Raw genomic sequence first — 23,848 nt, forward strand, 5'->3', positions numbered from 1 at the left:
TATTAAGCGGGGTTTAACTGAAGCAAGGAGCTATATTTCATTGCATTAAACGTCACAGTCATATGTATGCATGTCAGTCACATGGTTCTGACGCCGTGTTTTCTAATAAAGAATGAGTTATGTATATTGTCACGGCCATGAATATTCTTGTGTTGTAATATACAGTGATTTTATGAAACTCAAATATTTCCCTCTCTCGCTTTCGGGAAATACAACGCGATCAGAATAAACGATATCTGTATTATCACAATCGTTATGTCGTCCAACAAACTTCTAAAACTTTACATATTACAATTCCATGTTACATCACCATTAACACTGGAGGCTTATCAAATTTGATTTCATGTAACTAAAAAAATATCCAGCTCTTTTAACTATCACTCACACCATAAGCAGTTGAAGCTGTCATCACATGACCCATACCCTCTGAAATTTTGCAAAGTTGTGCCGAAAAAAGCATATTGTTGATGTTCGAAAACACGATATCTGAGATACCAATCAACTGCTATGTTACACGTGTTCCTGGTATTTTTTAAAGCATTTCTAATCAAATGTTACTTTAGAAGAAATACATGTAGATATATTCTTCGGGTGTTGACTTGGTGCCAGTACTGTTCATTCCAGTTTTCTTCTTTTATCCAACTAATGTTCATTTATAAAATTAACAGGAAAGTTTAGTTAGTCTATTTTAGCTATTTCTCCTCAGGTTATATGGATTATGGTTACTATAGCAATTTGGTGTGATTGTAATATGTGATTGTTAACACTAAAGATCTATATGTGTCCTTAAGGGTCAGTTGTCAGACATTTAATTTTCAGGAGACCCGCACTGGCTGAGTGGGTTAGATCGCTGACTTTGTGTAGCCTCGCTCTGAGATTAGAGGTTCGCAATTCTCCCAAATGCTAAAATCTTTACCGAAAAAGTGTATCCCAAATATGACATGTTTACATTCTAACACTTTCTAGAAGGTACTGTGAATTCAAATGTGATTGTTATGGCGGCGTAGTAGGGCCACGGTGACTTTTTGTGTGAAACTATCTCCTGCGAAGGGCATTGTATCGCCTGTGTAGGAGTTATAAAGTCCTACGTAAGACATATACTCCCCTAAGTAAGACTTAATATAGGGGGGCTACGGAGGAAGAGTACCTCATAAGAATGATTTGATATCACCTGTTTAGCACAAACTATCAGTGTGTGTGCATGTGTGTGTGTGCGTGTGCGTGCGTGCGTGTGTGTGTGTGTGTGTGTGTGTGGCGTGGACCTTAGTGTAATTGCAGTTGTGGAGGTTTGGGTGTGGTTATGTTCCATCTATTGCACGATCTATCGTTCGCATCCACACCTCGCACACAACTCTCGTTTGAGGCTTGTTTTATCATGATTGTTTCCAGGTCGACTTTCCTGGGGTTGAAACGTGCTGAGTACGGAATAAATACTGGCAATATCGAAAAGGCAAAGAACTGTCGTTATAGTTATTTTATGATCATAAGGGAATAAGTACACATAGATTGCCACCGATAGTCTACGACACAGACTATTTGTGCACCCAGATTATGACTCATGTGCAACGACCTCTGAAAATCCAACACATAATAGTAACGTAGACCACAATGAACACAAAGAGGTAAAGAATAACAATCGGTCGAACTCATGTCAGTAGTGTGCAACAATTAGTTGAACACATGAAGTGAAGGAAACAAAAGACCCTGCCAGTAAATGAAACACATGATAGTAGACTCTAATTAGGAGATAAACGCCGTCGGTTCCAAATGCATTCCCGTGCTTCAAATACTCAATAACACCCGGAAATTGGCCAACACATGATGTTTATCGACATTGTAAACACAAAAGTAACCCAAAGGGTTTTACTGTCTGCACTCGTTTACATCGAATACGGATACAGCAGTGAAGTGTCATCAGCTGGCCGTTTCAGCTGGTTCCCATGGTAGCATTTGGAGTTGCTCATTTGTGACGTCATTCTAACTTTACGTCACAATATGATTTGAATGACGTCACCACTGTTGATGACGCACTGTTCTACGTGTCAGTACGCAGTAAATAGTCTTGCAGATTGCAGAACACAGTAACTTTTGGTTTACAATAGTAAATGAAACACAGCTGTAAACTCTATACTAGTGAATGAAACACATGACTGTACACTGTAACAGTGACTGAAACAGTCAGGTGTATGTATATTAACATTTATAGCTAAAATGGATAGAATTATCATTAAAACGACCGCACGTTATCAGAAATGAGCGGGTCACTGTAACTTGATAATGCCCGCAAAATGCTTGACGACGGGCCGTTATCAAGCCCGTTGTTAGGTGACCTCATAAGTAGCTCATCTGTTGAAGTTCAATCACCTAGGGCTCGTTTGAACGTGAGTTCATTATTGACCATATATCTGGCTCACATTCGTCACATGTGCCTGTGTCATTATGCACTTTCCTGCCTGTGCCAACCGTAACAATTGTACCATAAATGACAACATACAGCAATGAAAATATCGACTTGAAGTCTAACGTTGTTGATCACTGAAAACAATGGCGGCTGGTAGTATGAGCAAAGGTCAAGGTCGAATGTCGTCACTCTCAATAGTGACGTCATTTGTGTTGTTCTGTGACGTGTCTATATTTGTAAAATGTGTGTCAGTGACCTCCGTCGTTTTGTTGTTGGCAGTAAATGCTTCTAAACCGTTGCCACTGTTTTTATTCTTATTTTATTAAAAATTCTATTCATTTTAGCTATAATACTTTTAACTCTATTTTTCAGGGCATTATCATTTGCAGAAGCCCTCGGTCTTTTCAACAGCCCTCCTTCCTCGGTCAGTTAATGAAAGACCTCGTACTTCTGCAAATGATAATGCCCTGAAAAATAGAGTTACCCTTATATATTATACCGATCATCAAGAAGATTTTAAATACTACATAGGAGAGGGAGTGTCCTACGTAGGAGATACAAAGTATTACGTAGGAGGTACATCTTACGAAGGAAGTAATAACTCCTACGTAGGAAATACTAAGTACTACGTAAGTGCTAGTAAGTTCTACGTGAGAGATAGTATGTCCAACGTAAGATAGTATGTCCAACGTAGCGGTCTTACGTGGGAAATACTAAGTCCTACGTAGGGGATAATGGGACTACTACGCTTCTGTAGAAAATATTCTACAGAACAAATTCTACAGAAGCACAGTGTGTGTGTGTGTGTGTGTGTGTGTGTGTGTGTGTGTGTGTGTGTGTGTGTGTGTGTGTGTGTGTGTGTGTGTGTGTGTGTGTGTGTGTGTGTGTGTGTGTGTGTGTGTGTGTGTGTGTGTGTGTGTGTGTGTGTGTGTGTGTGTGTGTGTGTGTGTGTGTGTACAATTAGATAGGTGTTCCAAATACTACTTTTTGTTTTGAGGCCACACATGAAGGTCACTTATAAAGCTTTATTACTTCTCCTTTCATGATTTACACTATACTTCATACATTTAAGACTATATGTGTCTTTAATTCGGATATTGAAGCATGACTGAATAGAACATGCCGTAAACCTTTTTTCTGCAGCCTATTCACCTGTAACTTCAGCATAACTTCATCGGGGTAAATTTCTTTCAGCTTGTAGCTGCTTGTTTTTTATGCTGCTGTATCGAATCAGTTTTGTATATACAAAGGTAAAATTGTTTTTTGGTTTATTTTAAGAAACTGGCATATCGTTTTGTACGTGCCATCATGAGTGACCAAAATACGCACAGTGTTCGCGGATGTGTTTATTAAAAACAGCAAAGGCAACATGCTTGTGGTAAAGCTCATGCACGTGCTGTGGTACTACAAAAGATGTTTACCGATATGTCCTAGGAAGACAATGAGAAGGCAGACTGGATAGGTTGTCACTTCACACACCGTCGCTCAGCTTCGGCTCGATGTGTGACTACTTTTCTCATGGCTTGTTGTTGAATGGCTCCATGAGTTGGGAAGCCCCAGAAACAACTTCAAAGACACGTTGCAGCCACGTGGCATTGCAATGTTACTCTTGATTCTAAATATAGATACACTTTTCATTTATATATGATGCTGATGCAATTTGACTTTAATGTGCCAATGACAATTAGCCACATATTTCAGAGAACATATAAATGAGAGGTAAAATAACAGTTTAATATTTATTGCCTATCGTCAAGGAGGTTGACTAGTAATGATAATGTTTATTATCCTGACGCCATACATCATGTTCTGTACATGACCAGAGATCCAAATTGGCTTGAGTCAAAATAAAGTGAATTTAGGGTATCAATCTGTTTGCCATCAGGACGTCTTGGCAACATGTCTAGGTTTTTGTGAGTTGTGGCCGTTTCATTTTTTTCTGTTGTTGTTGTGTTTTGGGGGTTTTGGGGTTTTTTGGAGTTTTTTTTGTTTTTGTTTTATTTTGTTTTGTTTTTTTTGTGTTTGTTTTTGTTTTTGTTTTGGTTTGGTTTTTTGGGGGTTTTTTTTCTTCGGTTGCTTTTGTTTTCCCGGACAGGTCAGAACATCTGTGTTATGAATCTGTAACGTATGTATAATTCTGAACATTAAAGTGCTGAACATATCCAAATGTTATATTTACAATCATCGTGTATCGATAATTCGAATGTCGATAAGCCATAAGTATGACACGCTTTGGACAGGACCGTCCAGTGTTGTTTTTGTTTTTTTTCAAGAAAGATAACTCTGTTTACCTTGTGACTCGGATGGTGAACGATGACTACGAAAATACACGTGTATCATTGAAAGATATACATGTAACAGCCATCAAAATCGTATTTGTCTTAGTATGGGACTGGCTGATGTCAGACTTATAAATGGTAGGCATATTTTGGATCTTCGTCATCAATTCCACATGCAATGCTTACTTAGTAGCTAAAATTACCAGGATTGAAATTTAAGCATCGGGCATAAGGAGCGTTAGGAATTCAAGACAATCTGAATATTCTGAAATGATAATGAATATTTCTGATGAAATAACGCATAATAATTACATATGAAAAAACGCAATCAGGAACGAATTCTGACCAAAGCTTACGAAGTGTCGTAAAATCCACTAAGCTGTTCCAATTCATTCAAAACTGCCACATGAGTCTTCGCATCCTCACAAGAAACATAAACATTGGCGAGCATTACCTAACAGTATGTGCTGTGAAAAGAAGCCTCCGCTAACATTACGTCATAGAATACTCCAGACTAAATCACAAATTTCGATCGATCACCCAATTCGAGTAATTTCCTCGACTTGAACCCAAGTTGGTTGAAATATAGCATCACTATAACTGCACAATGACATTAGCTGTGCCAGTTTTACTCGTAAAGAACGAATGCTCAATGAAAGCTTAGCCCAGAACAGACTGCATCATGTGTAACAGGACGCCAGCATGCGGTTTTAGACGAGATAAATGAAAAAAGTACTTCTGGACCGGTCAAGTCTCTCATGCTCGTCCACATTCTTCATTGGTTCCATGGAGTCACTAGTTGTTGATCGATGGCTGAGTTGATCTTCGAAAAGATCCGGGTTAGTCTTCGGAACCATATTTGTCGTAAGAGGCGATTGACGGGATCGGGTGATCAGGCTTGCTAACCAGGTTGACACAGATCTGCTGCACCTGAGCACTTGACACACAACTGAATGCTTTCTCATATGTAGATCCTGAACATTAACAAATGTGAAGGAAATGCAACCTGTGGTTATAACGGTAGTTCACTGCTGTGATAATCTTATGAAAATAAATTTCATATCCCAGTTGTGTAGATTGAAGTTGAACCTAATGAGACCGACAAATCAATTATCGTGCTGATCTAAACTGTAAACGTTCATTGTATTACATCAAACCATTCAAAATATACAAAATAAAATATGTGTCTCTGACATGACTTACACTAGCAACTAGTCTGAAATGAACATATTTTATTGAAAAAACATTCATAGTAAAAAAAGAAATTTATGTAATGAAATGGAGCCCTGACACTTTCTTCATTTTCAGAAGCTAAGGAAATCTAGACTTGCCACATTTTCTAGACTTGCATGGGCTTTCTGCTTTCTTGGACATATTTGCTTCAGGGTCTGTACGTCAGACTATGACATGATTGAACGGACTTGCATATACACCAACAGGTTACTGGGACTATTACAACAGAATTATTACAGCGTGGGCAAGTTAAGAAAAATAGTGTCAAACAAATGACGTAATGAAATGACGTATGTTTTGTACATGCACACTGAGAAATGATCAGAGTAACGAACCTAATATTGCACATAGGATCACAAACAGTGGTAAGTCTTGTTTACACAATAACAACAATGTACAGTTGTAAAAAGACGTAACAATAGAATATACAGACAGATACAGAGTTATACATTGTATTGTTTCTTTTGCACTTACCATGAAACATTGCTCGATAAGGTAATGGAAGCATTAATGGAAGCTCGATAAGCAAATGTCTCCATACTCATTCTTAGGCATAGCCCTGGTAACAAAGGACGCGTTTCGTCTTTTTGACCAGATTAAGTTCAAAAGAAAAGCAGAATCTTTGAACAATTCCAACAATTTCTCCATATATCAGTGTTACACATCCATCCATTCAGTCCACTTTTTCCAAAACAACTGTCGTGTGTGTCCATTAATCATCAATACGAAAGTCATCAAACAGCTCATGAAGTTTAATCATACGTGATAAAACATTGATTATACAAACATATGAAAACAAAAAGCAATAGATGCCATTACTGGACACTCTGACGAGCCTGAGTATAATATTAACACAACCACGAAGCTGCATTATCTCAAATAGAGCAGATACTACGAAGGAAAACTACATAACAGTGTTCGTGTGACAGTCATACATATCACAAATATTTGATTTTTGGTACTTTTGTACACAAATCATCAAGAAATACAGACATGAGGTAGTTAGCAGACAGAGATTATTTCACAATATACGATACACATATGAATTCACAGATTGAAATCTGTTCAATTTGGTTACTTGACTGAAGTCAGTTATACATTTTGTATGAGCATACAAAATAACAAACTTAAGGTAAAGACAATGGTAAACCTAACAGAACTGAATACGTCTTCTTTGAAACGGTTTCCAAAATCACAGAGTACTGTCCCATCTCAAACATGGTTTATCCATAAAATGTGACACATGAGATCATGTTGGTCACAAAACAACAGAGTGTCCATTGATACAAAAGTCATCAAACATTTCATCCTCCGACTGATCGGAACCGTCTATCTCCGTGACGTCTGCACCGTTGGCGAGGAGGGTGGAAACGACATCCCCATACCCCCTCCCTGCTGCAAGACGAAGAGGAGTCTGACCTCCGTATGTCCTACAACAAATGTCAAGATGGCGCTGTGACAACAGGAAGTCAAGAAGGATTCTGTTTCCGGTTTCAGCAGCGTAATGGAGAACTGTCCTGCCACTGGTGCCGTCACGGACATTGATGTTAGCTTTCTTAGACAGAAGAAGCTCAAGAACTTTGAGATGTGACGATATGGCGGCCAGATGAAGACATGCATGTCCATCATAGTTCCTTTTCTCCAAGTCCTGGGGTATCCTTTGGTATGGAATTTCATGCTGGTTCAGAAGTGTCTCCTCATAATACACAGGTCGAAGAAGACACTCCACGATCTCCTGGTATCCCTCGCGACATGCAATGTGAAGTGGTGTGTTGCCATGGATATCGGTAACATCAACTCTTGCTCCGGCCGTCATCAGTCGCCGGACGATATTCACCTGACGAGTAATAACAGCCAAGTGAAGGGGCGTCTGTTGAAGAAAGTTTGGAATGTTCAACCACTCACTGTTGGGTGCCGCCGATATGAACAACAACACCAATGATGAATGTCCTTGAATGATTCCCGTATGAAGATCCGTGTCTCCATCTTTATCTTGATGACACACCTGAAAGACATCAACCGATCTCACGGGTGTCACACGTGTCTTGTCGGTCTCCTGAACGGGCATTCTGTCTGTGAAAGATATTGACTTGCTTTCATATCCTTCATCTGTAGAAACATACCTGGGACAGGTGCTTGTAGTGACACTGTCAAGTCGGACACATGCATTGACCACTTGATCAACCTTTACCCCAGAGTCACAAGTGTCCATTTCACTCTCTAGAAGACTGAGGCTAACAAAGTCCACATCAAGATCCATGTTTATATTTCGACCAGAGGACCTATCTAACTTGCAGTCAACATCAACATCAATGTTTTCAATGGCGTTGGAAAACGTACTCATTTTCCTTCTCGTTTTCATACTCTGCGAAAGAGTCTGAAAAAAGAAGCAAAATTGAGTAAGACCAAAATAACATTTCCAAGTATACAGTTAAAACAAATGTAAAATAGCAGTACACATATACACCCACACACATATAAAAACCTTCAACACGTGAGGGGGTTGATATATAATCCTACGTCAGCATTATCTGGACGACATTAGGTGTTTACATCACTATTGAACATCATTGCATCATAACGTCACATGATACTCACACGTGTCTTGTGCAGCATTCTCCCACGTTTTAGTAGTATCTAATTCATCAACTCGATAGAAGTAATTTATATTATTATTATATGTGGAATTTCCATATGAGATCTAGTTTCAGTCGTTTTATTCCAGTCCAGAGAAGTAAACAAGTAAACAAGTGAAATGAATAGTAAACATTTCAGTAAACATGTACCGCTGAACACGTGACCAAACATATCCGAAAGTATATTCTGAAACATTTCATAGCCAAAACTCAGTACTTTTAAAATGTACCTGGTATATCGAGACACTGAAAAAACTTACTTGAGTTGTATGATGCTGTCTGTTGTCTGCATGGTCGTCTTTCGCCATGTTATTCACCAGCCAGCGTTCTGTCAGTGGCCTTTGTATGCCCGTATGCTTATATATATCTATACGCCATGTACATCCGATCTATTTATAGTCCACCTCCCGTCGTCTTTCATTCCATTATGAAATAGGAAATCGATGCTCATTCCTACATTCCCATTATTAATCATTTAATATAGAATTTGAGCTCGTACATAGATGTCAATACCGACGTGATATAAGTCAGACAGACATTTCCTTAAATATGACCTGGGGAAAAACCCTACTGGTCACGTGACCACTTTCCAGTGCATTCGTGTTGAGACTCGACTGTTGCAGAACGCCGAGGTTTGTGCAGGGGCGTCTCTCTCTGATCTGATCTACATCAGATGAAATACCATTCCTACTATGTAATGACAATTATTTCCTTGATGTCACACGATAATCCTCAAAATATGATTTTATATGTCAGGCAAATGAATATCGAAGATTTATTTCTTTGTGTTCTCCCAAAATGAAACACGCATGTGATATTTAAAATTCAGTCCTGCCCATTTCACAAATACTACTTCACAGTCGTTTCTATATGGAATGCCTGTTCCAAATGCACTGTTTAGTTTTGTAATGACATTTACAAATTGACACAAAAAACATGCCTTGAATACAGCCTGCATACAGTTGGGAATGTATTAACGAGGCACTGTGTATAAAAGGGTAGTATTCTTTCTGTAAACTGGTGCAATTTTTGAACAGTGAGAACATACTGTTCTAATACTAGAGCGACAAATTGAAATACTTGATCACTGGATTGTTTGATCCAGACTTGATTATTTACAGACAACAGTCACGTAGCTGGAATATATATTGCTGAATGTGGCGTATAACTAAACTCACTAGCTCACTGAAACTAGAAATAATGGGATCAGACATAACGTCAGATGAGTGTCATTTTATCATCCACCACATCACAATGTCACGTCTTTTAGGCAGAAGTAAATTGCATGGGTCCACAACAGGCCCCATGCACCGGCCAGCGAGTGAGTGATTATGGTTTTACGCCGCTTTATCAATATTACAGCAACATCATGGCGGGGGACACCCCCTAAATGGGTTTCACATATTCTACTCGTGTGAGAATCGAACCCGAGCCTCTGGCGTAACAAGCAAACCCTGTAACCTCTAGCCTCCACACCCCTACTCACCCTATCCTGCCCCCACCAAACACCGATCATCACTGTAATAGCTCAGGACCTACACACAAGGGGCTTCCATTGTACGTCATAGGAACGCTACAGTCACCACCGCCTCCAGTGTTTCCGATCCACGTAGGGTGTTGGTACAAAGTTTAGTGTTATTCCACAACGACAGTACTGACACTTGTGTGCCCGATTGGGTTCAGTCCAGTGTTGAGATGGCGAACCAATATCTTGAGTGGCAGAAATGAATATTTTGCTAAAACACACACTATCTCGTAATGAACCGAGCCGGAAGTGGTAGTCACGATATATACACTTTAAAAGAAGTATATTCTCCGACCGAAGAACCCATACGGCTGCATTTTAGTATCAAGATGAAACTCTCCAACGTCACCGGTTTCCCGTTATTGAACACATACGAGAGATATTTCAGCATGCTATTGTTGTTTTTGGGATAATTAAACATGTTATCTGACCACGGATGTCCTGCAGAATTCGGACACTACTGTGATCCCTTGGCCATCAAGATTGCCCGATTTAACTATAATGCAGTATAGTGAAAATATGTAAACCGATGGCTGTTTAGGTTTCTGAAATAAGGAGAATGGGATACATTTTAGATATGAAAAAATGGCACAGGTGCAAACAAAACATATTGATGACGGCTGAATATATAAATGAAATATGAAAGAGCAATTTTTTCTACATGTCAATCAATGTAGTAATAGTTGTGTCATCTGGAGTACCTGGGATCAAGGATCCCATAATCCTTGTTTCAAATTATACGATTCACCTTCATTTTGTCACCTGGTTTGACAGCACGACTCCTGCTCGCTACTTGCATGCCACCTGCACGATAATTGCGCTATACTTGTAGCAAGCCTATATTGGGATTATAGACATGTGAATGAAACAAATCAAGCATTGTCGATTTTTTAGCCCCGAAGTAATATTTTCTAGTGATACAATGTTTGACTGGAGAGATGTTGTTATCTCACTTGGTCTGTCAGACGGTGCATGTCATTCGGAAGCTACTCGCCTCGTTCCGTGACCTGCCATCCGGAATGACACAAGTAGGTACGAATGGGCGCATATAGGTTCTTCCCTCGGAAGATATGACTGTACATCATGACTATCACGTACGGCTCTGTTCATTACGAGATAATATGTTTTAGCTAAATATTCATTTTTACCACTGAAATTTTTGGTTCGCATATCTCGACGGCTGACTGAACACAATCGGTCACATAATTGGCGGCACCGTCGCAGTGGCATAACATTTAAAAAGGGCCTTAAGACTCGAACACCGGGTTCGATTCATAGCATAACTGTGAAATCCATTTCTGACGTCCCCCGACGTGAAATTGCTTGAATATTGCTATAAGCGGCGCAAAACAAAAATCGTTCATCAATCATTCACTTACTCACTCACTTGCTGGTCAGTGAGGCTTATTATAGACCTATACAGTTTAATCGAAAGAGGTGAAATTGTGAAATTTGGATGTCAAACTGACAGGCAGCGGACGATATGTCCGTTCCTGTTATTTCGATTTGTACTGAGTGAGTTAAGTATTACGCCACACTCAGCACTATGTACTCTATGTTCTGACATTGGTGCCTGCAGACCGATTAAATGATCACTGGACTGTCTTATGATAGACGGCCGCCACATAGCTGGAATACTCCTGAGTGCGGCGTAATACTTAAATTCACTCAGCACAAATCGAAATAACAGGAACGGACATATCGTCCGCTGCTGCATGTCTCTCACACACACACACACACACACACACACACACACACACACACACACACACACACACACACACACACACACACACACACACACACACACATACACACACACACACAGCCATCCCATCCTATTTCCTTGAAAACCTCGCGAAAATTGAATGGAGATGATATTCAAACAATGCTCTTTCTGGAATTTTCGAGAAAAAAAACAACTCTCAAATGTCAATATATTACTAAACAGTGCACACTGTCAGGCAATCCAAACAGAAACGACTGTCAGACGCCTATTCGCCAGGACAAAGTCAGCCGCCAAAGCAGCTCAGCCAAGGAAAGATAACTCTGAATTTCCAAAACTCCAGGAATATCCCATATCCCGAGGGCAAAACAGCTATCCAGTCATTCCCTTCGTTACGATGTCTCAGTGCTTGTCAGTTGCCGATCGTTTAGATCAAAGTTTATGTTAAATTGTGCTCTGCATAGTTTAGCCATGTTTCAAAGTTCGAGGGTGCCGCCAGTTTCATGCACCAAAATATGTTTCACTACGCTCGATTTGATTGGTTTGCCACGATTCTTGGTAGTCATTTTCGCTTGTTGAGAGATCAGTATCAGTGATCAGTAGCGGCCAGGTACAAGGTATGAGTTTCGAGTCTTCTTGTAGGTTAAGGAAAGAATAATTACGAATGGTGCATGAAGTGGGCTCGCACGACTGCTTTGTTATCCACCCACCTTCCCGGTAGATTTATTGATTTGCAGTCTAAGTATTATTCGTTACACTCCTACACAAGTCTAACAAACCCTAATTGAAGGTCGCATCAGGTAACACTTGAGCGACCCATGACCGTCCAGTCAACTGTGAGACAGCGACTGTTTATTAGGAATGGGCGGGACTTACAAACTTCCCCGGTCACTGATACCGATCTCTCAACAAACGACAATCCTCATAAAACACAGATATCTGACCTGCAGCATGTACGGTGTGGGGTTTCTGTTGACCTGCTTACCATGGGGTAATATCTCCACAAGCTGACACTTATGAATACAAACAACAGATCCGTTGACAGGTAATCCGATAACATGATGATCGGATCTTCTCTCTAAATGAAGAACGTCCGACGGACTTGTACCGTTTATGTCCGTCCCTTGAAGCATATGCTCACTTCCACTTGCTAATATACTGGAATTAGCTTCATCCCTGTGTATCGTTTATTAAGAATGAAAATTGTCCTAACTTGTGATGGAATCAACAGTTTGATGTGTTGACTGACTGAAATCCACTCCAAAGCCAACGTTTGTATTGATTGACTGAAATCCACTCCAAAGCCAACGATGTGGGGATTTCGTGAGATCGTGAGATCGCCACAAGCGACTGAGTTAGGTCACCACAATTCCACATCTCATATTGCTTGTATCTGCTTTGAGCAACATCGTGGCGCTCAGGTAACTGGATCATGATGAAGTTAAAAGAAAGTCTTTCACATACAATTAAATACGCTAATGGATTGAAGCACAATACATCAGCACGTTTATTGAGAACAAGAAACCAGTACTTGAGTAGACCTTGACACCAGTTGAATGCAAGATCATAAACAAGTGTCAAAGGAATACTGCCTATAAATATAATAGTAGTTTACTGCTATGATCTTCTTACTAAAATACATTTCAAAACACTGTATGTGACAACAGCAAATGTCCTAGTCATTACAATAATAATATACGTTACAGTAACAGATCACTGAAAACTATCATGCTAGAAATGTCACAAAACTGATCAAATCAATCAACTGATATATCAAAGATTGGATGTTGTTCTTGTTCGTTGCCTTCAGGAACGAATCAGCTTCTAATTCCGTGAGGAAATTGGTTCGCGTGATTGTTAAGGGGAAACAAACACACTGACACAAGCGCATGGGAGAAGAATCTCTCTTCTCTTCATCTCTCAGATAGATGAGATAGATATACACACTATCTATCTAGCACTACTTGTCACAAAACAACAGAGTGTCCATTGATACAAAAGTCATCAAACATTTCATCCTCCGACTGATCGGAACCGTCTATCTCCGTGACGTCTGCACCGTTGGCGAGGAGGGTGGAAACGACATCCCCATACCCCCTCCCTGCTGCAAGACGAAGAGGAGTCTGACCTCCGTATGTCCTGCAACAAATGTCAAGATGGCGCTGTGACAACAGGAAGTCAAGAAGGATTCTGTTTCCGGTTTCAGCAGCGTAATGGAGAACTGTCCTGCCACTGGTGCCGTCACGGACATTGATGTTAGCTTTCTTAGACAGAAGAAGCTCAAGAACTTTGAGATGTGACGACATGGCGGCCAGATGAAGACATGCATGTCCATCATAGTTCCTTTTCTCCAAGTCCTGGGGTATCCTTTGGTATGGAATTTCATGCTGGTTCAGAAGTGTCTCCTCATAATACACAGGTCGAAGAAGACACTCCACGATCTCCTGGTATCCCTCGCGACATGCAATGTGAAGTGGTGTGTTGCCATGGATATCGGTAACATCAACTCTTGCTCCGGCCGTCATCAGTCGCCGGACGATATTCACCTGACGAGTAATAACAGCCAAGTGAAGGGGCGTCTGTTGAAGAAAGTTTGGAATGTTCAACCACTCACTGTTGGGTGGCGCCGATATGAACAACAACACCAGTGTTGAATGTCCTTGAATGATTCCCGTATGAAGATCCGTGTCTCCATCTTTATCTTGATGATACACCTGAAAGACATCAACCGATCTCACGGGTGTCACAAGTGTGTTCTTGTCGGTCTCCTGAACGGGCATTCTATCTGTGAAAGATACTGACTTGCTCTCATATCCTTCATCTGTAGAAACATACCTGGGGCAGGTGCATGTAGTGACACTGTCAAGTCGGACACATGCATTGACCACTTGATCAACCTTTACCCCAGAGTCACAAGTGTCCATTTCACTCTCTAGAAGACTGAGGCTAACAAAGTCCACATCAAGATCCATGTTTATATTTCGACCAGAGGACCTATCTAACTTGCAGTCAACATCAACATCAATGTTTTCAATGGCGTTGGAAAACGTACTCATTTTCCTTCTCGTTTTTATATTCTGCGAAAGAGTCTGAAAAAAAAAGCAAAATTGAGTAAGACCAAAATAACATTTCCAAGTATACAGTTAAAACAAATGTAAAATAGCAGTACACATATACACCCACACACATATAAAAACCTTCAACACGTGAGGGGGGTGACATATAATCCTACGTCAGCATTATCTGGACGACATTAGGTGTTTACATCACTACAGAACATCATTGCATCATAACGTCACGTGATACTCACACGTGTCTTGTGCAGCATTCTCCCACGTTTTAGTAGTATCTAATTCATCAACTCGATAGAAGTAATTTATATAATTATTATATGTGGAATTTCCATATGAGATCTAGTTTCAGTCCTTTTATTCCAATCCAGAGAAGTAAACAAGTAAACAAGTGAAATGAATAGTAAACATTTCAGTAAATGTGTACCGCTGAACACGTGACCAAACATATCCGAAAGTATATTCTGAAACATTTCATAGCCAAAACTCAGAACTTTTAAAATGTACCTGGTATATCGAGGCACTAAAGAAACTTACTTGAGTTGTATGATGCTGTCTGTTGTCTGCATGGTCGTCTTTCGCCATGTTATTCACCAGCCAGCGTTCTGTCAGTGGCCTTTGTATGCCCGTATGCTTATATATATCTTTTCGCCCTGTACATTCGAATTATTTATAGTCCACCTCCCGTCGTCTTTCATTCCATTATGAAATAGGAAATCGCTGCTCATTCCTACATTCCCATTATTAATCATTTACTATAGAATGTGAGCTCGTACATTGATGCCAATACAGACGTAATATAAGTTGTACAGACGTTTCAGTTTAGCTTAAATATGACCTGGGCAAAGCCCCTACTGGTCACGTGACCACTTTCCAGTGCATTCATGTTGAGACTCGACTGTTGCAGAACGCCGAGGTTTGTGCAGAGGCGTTCTACAATGATCTCATCTACATCAGATGAAACACCATTCCTACTATGTAATGATATAATTGTTTCCTTGATGTCGCACGATAACCCTCAAAAATATATGATTTTATATGTCAGGCAAATGAATATCGAAGATTTATTTCTTTGTGTTCTCCCAAAATGAAACACGCATGTGATATTTAAAATTCAATCCTGCCCATTTCACAAATACTACTTCACAGTCGTTTCTGTATGGAATGCCTGTTCCAAATGCACTGTTTAGTTTTGTAATGACATTTACAAATTGACAGAAAAACATGCCTTGAATGCAGCCTGCATACAGCTGGAAATGTAGGAACGAGGCACTGTGTATAAAAGGGTAGTATTCTTTCTGTAAACTGGTGCAATTTTTGAACAGTGAGAAAATACTGTTCTAATACTAGAGCGACAAATTGAAATACTTGATCACTGGATTGTTTGATCCAGACTTGATTATTTACAGACAACAGTCACGTAGCTGGAATATATATTGCTAAATGTGGCGTATACCAAAAATCACTAGCTTACTGAAACTAGAAATAATGGGATCAGACATAACGTCAGATGAGTGTCACTTTATCATCCACCACATCACAATGTCACGTCTTTTAGGCAGAAGTAAATTGCATGGTTCAACAACAGGCCTCATGCACCAGCCAACCAGTGAGTGATTATGGTTTTACGCCACTTTATCAACATTATAGCAACATCATTGCGGGGGACACCCCTTAAATGGGTTTCACATATTCTAGTCATGTAAGAATCGAACCCAAGCCTTTGGCGTAACAAACAAACGCTGTAACCTCTAGCCTCCACACACCCACTCACCCCATCCTGCCCCCACCAAACACCGACCATCACTGTAATAGCTCAGGACCTACACACATGGGGCTTCCATTGTACGTCAGAGGAACGCTACAGTCACCACCGCCTCCAGTGTTTCCGATCCACGTAGGGTGTTGGTACAAAGTTTAGTGTTATTCCACAACGACAGTACTGACACTTGTGTGCCCGATTGGGTTCAGTCCAGTGTTGAGATGGCGAACCAATATCTTGAGTGGCAGAAATGAATATTTTGCTAAAACATACACTATCTCGTGATGACCCGAGCCGGAAGTGGTAGTCACGATATATACACTTTAAAAGAAGTATATCCTCCGGCCGAAGAACCCATACGGCTGCATTTTAGTATCAAGATGAAACTCTCCAACGTCACCGGTTTCCCGCGTTATTGAACACATACGAGAGATATTTCAGCATGCTATTGATCTTTTTTGGGATAATTAAACATGTTATCTGACCACGGATGTCCTGCAGAATTCGGACACTACTGTGATCCCTTGGCCATCAAGATTGCCCGATTTAACTATAATGCAGCATAGTGAAAATATGTAAACCGACGGCTGTTTAGGTTTCTGAAATAAGGAGAATGGGATACATTTTAGATATGAAAAAATGGCACAGGTGCAAACAAAACATATTGATGACGGCTGAATATATAAATGAAATATGAAAGAGCATTTTTTTGCTACATGTCAATCAATGTAGTAATAGTTGCGTCATCTGGAGCACCTGGGATCAAGGATCCCATAATCCTTGTTTCAAATTATACGATTCACCTTCATTTTGTCACCTGGTTTGACAGCACGACTCCTGCTCGCTACTTGCATGCCACCTGCACGATAATTGCGCTATACTTGTAGCAAGCCTATATTGGGATTATAGACATGTGAATGAAACAAATCAAGCATTGTCGATTTCTTAGCCCCGAAGTAATATTTTCTAGTGATACAATGTTTGACTGGAGAGATGTTGTTATCTCACTTGGTCTGTCAGACGGTGCATATCATTCGGAAAGTACTCGCCTCGTTCCGTGACCTGCCATAAGATATGACACAAGTAGGTACGAATGGGCGCATATAGGTTCTTCCCTCGGAGGATATGACTGTACATCATGACTATCACGTACGGCTCCGTTTATTACGAGATAATATGTTTTAGCTAAATATTCATTTCTACCACTGAAAATTTTGGTTCGCATATCTCGACGGGTGACTGAACACAATCGGTCACATAATTGGTGGCACCGTCGCAGTGGCATAACATTTAAAAAGGACCTTTAGACTCGAACACCGGGTTCGATTCATAGCATAACTGTGAAATCCATTTCTGACGTCTCCCGACGTGAAATTGCTTGAATATTGCTATAAGCGGCGCAAAACAAAAATCATTCATCAATCATTCACTTACTCACTCACTTGCTGGTCAGTGAGGCCTATTATAGACCTATACAGTTTAATCGAAAGACGTGAAATTGTGAAATTTGGATGTCAAACTGACAGGCAGCGGACGATATGTCCGTTCCTGTTATTTCGATTTGTACTGAGTGAGTTAAGTATTATGCCACACTCAGTACTATGTACTCGATGTTCTGACATTGGTGCCTGCAGACCGATTAAATGATCACTGGACTGTCTTATGATAGACGGCCGCCACATAGCTGGAATACTCCTGAGTGCGGTGTAATACTTAAACTCACTCAGCACAAATCGAAATAACAGGAACGGACATATCGTCCGCTGCTGCATGTCACACACACACACACACACACACACACACACACACACACACACACACACACACACACACACACACACACACACACACACACACACACACACACACACACACACACACACACACACACACACACACACATACATCCCATCCTATTTCCTTGAAAACCTCGCGAAAATTGAATGGAGATGATATTCAAACAATGCTCTTTCTGGAATTTTCGAGAGAAAAACAACTCTCAAATGTCAATATATTACCAAACAGAGCACACTGTCAGGCAATCCAAACAGAAACGACTGTCAGACGCCTATTCGCCAGGACAAAGTCAGCCGCCAAAGCAGCTCAGCCAAGGAAAGATAACTCTGAAACTTGCGACTCCAGGAATATCCCATATCCCGAGGGCAAAACAGCTATCCAGTCATTCCCTTCGTTACGATGTCTCAGTGCTTGTCAGTTGCCGATCGTTTAGATCAAAGTTTATGTTAAATTGTGCTCTGCATAGTTTAGCCAGGTTTCAAAGTTCGAGGGTGCCGCCAGTTTCATACACCAAAATATGTTTTTGGGACAATTAAACATGTTATCTGACCACGGATGTCCTGCAGAATTCGGACACTACTGTGATCCCTTGGCCATCAAGATTGCCCGATTTAACTATAATGCAGCATAGTGAAAATATGTAATATACTGATGGCTGTTTAGGTTTCTGAAATAAGGAGAATGGGATGCATTTTAGATATGAAAAAATGGCACAGGTGCAAACAAAACATATTGATGACGGCTGAATATACAAATGAAATATGAAACAGCATTTTTTTCTACATGTCAATCAATGTAGTAATAGTTGTGTCATCTGGAGTACCTGGGATCAAGGATCCCATAATCCTTGTTTCAAATTATACGATTCACCTTCGTTTCGTCACCTGGTTTGACAGCACGACTCCTGCTCGCTACTTGCATGCCACCTGCACGATAATTGCGCTATACTTGTAGCAAGCCTATATTGGGATTATAGACATGTGAATGAAACAAATCAAGCATTGTCGATTTCTTAGCCCCGAAGTAATATTTTCTAGTGATACAATGTTTGACTGGAGAGATGTTGTTATCTCACTTGGTCTGTCAGGCGGTGCATATCATTCGGAAGCTACTCGCCTCGTTCCGTGACCTGCCATCCGGAATGACACAAGTAGTTACGAATGGGCGCATATAGGTTCTTCCCTCGGAGGATATGACTGTACATCATGACTATCACGTACGGCTCTGTTCATTACGAGATAATATGTTTTAGCTAAATATTCATTTCTACCACTGAAATTTTTGGTTCCCATATCTCGACGGCTGACTGAACACAATCGGTCACATAAGTGGCGGCACCGTCGCAGTGGCATAACATTTAAAAAGGGCCTTAAGACTCGAACACCGGGTTCGATTCATAGCATAACTATGAAATCCATTTCTGACGTCCCCCGACGTGAAATTGCTTGAATATTGCTATAAGCGGCGCAAAACAAAAATCATTCATCAATCATTCACTTACTCGCTCACTTGCTGGTTAGTGAGGCCTATTATAGACCTATACAGTTTACGCGAAAGACGTGAAATTGTGAAATTTGGATGTCAAACTGACAGGCAGCGGACGATATGTCCGTTCCTGTTATTTCGATTTGTACTGAGTGAGTTATTTATTACGCCACACTCAGTACTATGTACTCGATGTTCTGACATTGGTGCCTGCAGACCGATTAAATGATCACTGGACTGTCTTATGATAGACGGCCACCACATAGCTGGAATACTCCTGAGTGCGGCGTAATACTTAAATGCACAAATCGAAATAACAGGAACGGACATATCGTCCGCTGCTGCATGTCACACACACACACACACACACACACACACACACACACACACACACACACATACATCCCATCCTATTTCCTTGAAAACCTCGCGAAAATTGAATGGAGATGATATTCAAACAATGCTCTTTCTGGAATTTTCGAGAGAAAAACAACTCTCAAATGTCAATATATTACCAAACAGAGCACACTGTCAGGCAATCCAAACAGAAACGACTGTCAGACGCCTATTCGCCAGGACAAAGTCAGCCGCCAAAGCAGCTCAGCCAAGGAAAGATAACTCTGAAACTTGCGACTCCAGGAATATCCCATATCCCGAGGGCAAAACAGCTATCCAGTCATTCCCTTCGTTACGATGTCTCAGTGCTTGTCAGTTGCCGATCGTTTAGATCAAAGTTTATGTTAAATTGTGCTCTGCATAGTTTAGCCAGGTTTCAAAGTTCGAGGGTGCCGCCAGTTTCATACACCAAAATATGTTTCACTACGCTCGATTTGATTGGTTTGCCACGATTCTTGGTAGTCATTTTCGCTTGTTGAGAGATCAGTATCAGTGATCAGTAGCGGCCAGGTACAAGGTACGAGTTTAAGGAAAGAATAATTACGAATGGTGCATGAAGTGGGCTCGCACGACTGCTTTGTTATCCACCCACCTTCCCGGTAGATTTATTGATTTGCAGTCTAAGTATTATTCGTTACACTCCTACACAAGTCTAACAAACCCTAATTGAAGGTCGCATCAGGTAACACTTGAGCGACCCATGACCGTCCAGTCAACTGTGAGACAGCGACTGTTTATTAGGAATGGGCGGGACTTACAAACTTCCCCGGTCACTGATACCGATCTCTCAACAAACGACAATCCTCATAAAACACAGATATTTGACATGCAGCATGTACGGTTTGGGGTTTCTGTTGACCTGGTTACCATGGGGTAATATCTCCACAAGCTGACACTTATGAATACAAACAACAGATCCGTTGACAGGTAATCCGATAACATGATGATCGGATCTTCTCTCTAACTGAAGAACGTCCGACGGACTTGTACCGTTTATGTCCGTCCCTTGAAGCATATGCTCACTTCCACTTGCTAATATACTGGAATTAGCTTCATCCCTGTGTATCGTTTATTAGGAATGAAAATTGTCCTAACTTGTGATGGAATCAACAGTTTGATGTGTTGACTGACTGAAATCCACTCCAAAGCCAACGTTTGTATTGATTGACTGAAATCCACTCCAAAGCCAACGAGGTGGGGATTTCGTGAGATCGTGACATCGCCACAAGCGACTGAGTTAGGTCACCACAATTCCACATCTCATATTGCTTGTATCTGCTTTGAGCAACATCGTGGCGCTCAGGTAACTGGATCATGATGAAGTTAAAAGAAAGTCTTTCACATACAATTAAATACGCTAATGGATTGAAGCACAATACATCAGCACGTTTATTGAGAACAAGAAACCAGTACTTGAGTAGACCTTGACAAAGTTGAATGCAAGATCATAAACAAGTGTCAAAGGAATACTGCCTATAAATATAATAGTAGTTTACTGCTATGATCTTCTTACTAAAGTACATTTCAAAGCACTGTGTGTGACAACAGGAAATGTCCTAGTCATTACAATAATAATACATGTAACAGATCACTGAAAACTATCATGCTAGAAATGTCACAAAACTGATCAAATCAATCAACTGATATATCAAACATTCGATGTTGTTCTAGTTCGTTGCCTTCAGAAACGAATCAGCTTCTAATTGCGTGAGGAAATTGGTTCGCGTGATTGTTAAGGGGAAACAAACACACTTACGCAAGCGCATGGGAGAAGAATCTCTCTTCTCTTCATCTCTCAGATAGCTGAGATAGATATACACACTATCTATCTAGTACTACTTCTCACAAAACAACAGAGTGTCCATTCATACACAAGTCATCAAACATTTCATCTTCCGACTGATCGGAACCGTCTATCTCCGTGACGTCTGCACCGTTGGCGAGGAGGATGGAAACGACATCCCCATACCCCCTCCCTGCTGCAAGACGAAGAGGAGTCTGACCTCCGTATGTCCTGCAACAAATGTCAAGATATCCTTTGGTATGGAATGTCATGCTGGTTCAGAAGTGTCTCCTCATAATACACAGGTCGAAGAAGACACTCCACGATCTCCTGGTATCCCTCGCGACATGCAGTGTGAAGTGGTGTGTTGCCATGGATATCGGTAACATCAACTCTTGCTCCGGCCGTCATCAGTCGCCGGACGATATTCACCTGACGAGTAATAACAGCCAAGTGAAGGGGCGTCTGTTGAAGAAAGTTTGGAATGTTCAACCACTCACTGTTGGGTGGCGCCGATATGAACAACAACACCAATGTTGAATGCCCTTGAATGATTCCCGTATGAAGATCCGTGTCTCCATCTTTATCTTGATGACACACCTGAAAGACATCAACTGATCTCACGGGTGTCACAAGTGTGTTGTTGTCGGTCTCCTGAACGGGCATTCTGTGTGTGAAAGATATTGACTTGCTTTCATATCCTTCATCTGTAGAAACATACCTGGGACAGGTGCTTGTAGTGACACTGTCAAGTCGGACACATGCATTGACCACTTGACCATCCTTTACCCCAGAGTCACAAGAGTCAATTTCACTCTCTAGAAGACTGAGGCTAACAAAGTCCACATCAAGATCCATGTTTATATTTCGACCAGAGGACCTATCTAACTTGCAGTCAACATCAATATCAATGTTTTCCATGGCGTTAGAAAACGTACTCATTTTCCTTCTCGTTTTCATATTCTAAGAAGAGTCTGAAAAAAAAGCAAAATTGAGTAAGACCAAAATAACATTTCCAAGTATACAGTTAAAACAAATGTAAAATAGCAGTACACATATACACCCACACACATATAAAAACCTTCAACGAATGAGGGGGTTGATATATAATCCTACGTCAGCATTATCTGGACGACATTAGGTGTTTACATTACCACTGAACATCATTGCATCATAACGTCACGTGATACTGACACGTGTCTTGTGCAGCATTGTCCCACGTGCACGTGGAATTTCCATATGAGATCTAGTTTCAGTCCTTTTATTCCAGTCCAGAGAAGTAAACAAGTAAACAAGTGAAATGAATAGTAAACATTTCAGTAAACATGTACCGCTGAACACGTGACCAAACATATCCGAAAGTATATTCTGAAACATTTCATAGCCAAACCTCAGTACTTTCGAGAGTATATCGAGACACTGAAGAAACTTACTTGAGTTGTATGATGCTGTCTGTTGTCTGCATGGTCGTCTTTCGCCATGTTATTCACCAGCCAGCGTTCTGTCAGTGGCCTTTGTATGCCCGTTTGCTTATATATATCTTTTCGCCATGTACATTCTTCGTCTTTCATTCCATTATGAAATAGGAAATCGCTGCTCATTCCTACAGTCCCATTATTAATCATTTAATATACACTTTGAGCTCGTACATTGATATCAATACCGACGTAATATAAGTTGTACAGACGTTTCAGTTTAGCTTAAATATGACCTGGGGAAAGCCCTATGGGTCACGTGACCACTTTCCAGTGCAT

The 23,848-nt window shown here is 40.6% G+C and overlaps 1 protein-coding gene across 1 annotated transcript in view; it reads right to left on the minus strand.

Annotated features, from left to right (window-relative positions):
- Nucleotides 1-7,171: 7,171 nt before the first annotated feature.
- The window catches only part of LOC137297850 (serine/threonine-protein phosphatase 6 regulatory ankyrin repeat subunit B-like), a 28,617-nt gene continuing 11,940 nt past the window's right edge, over nucleotides 7,172-23,848 (minus strand). The window contains exons 5-10 of the mRNA XM_067829812.1: nucleotides 23,033-23,068; nucleotides 22,816-22,926; nucleotides 22,183-22,367; nucleotides 15,710-15,819; nucleotides 13,771-14,889; nucleotides 7,172-8,290 (exon numbers count right to left, since the gene is read on the minus strand). Of these exons, the coding sequence (XP_067685913.1) occupies nucleotides 7,172-8,290; nucleotides 13,771-14,889; nucleotides 15,710-15,819; nucleotides 22,183-22,367; nucleotides 22,816-22,926; nucleotides 23,033-23,068 (2,680 nt within the window). The remainder of the gene's footprint in view (nucleotides 8,291-13,770; nucleotides 14,890-15,709; nucleotides 15,820-22,182; nucleotides 22,368-22,815; nucleotides 22,927-23,032; nucleotides 23,069-23,848) is intronic.

Source organism: Haliotis asinina, chromosome 10 (genome assembly GCF_037392515.1).
Source record: "Haliotis asinina isolate JCU_RB_2024 chromosome 10, JCU_Hal_asi_v2, whole genome shotgun sequence".
NCBI lineage: Eukaryota > Metazoa > Mollusca > Gastropoda > Lepetellida > Haliotidae > Haliotis > Haliotis asinina.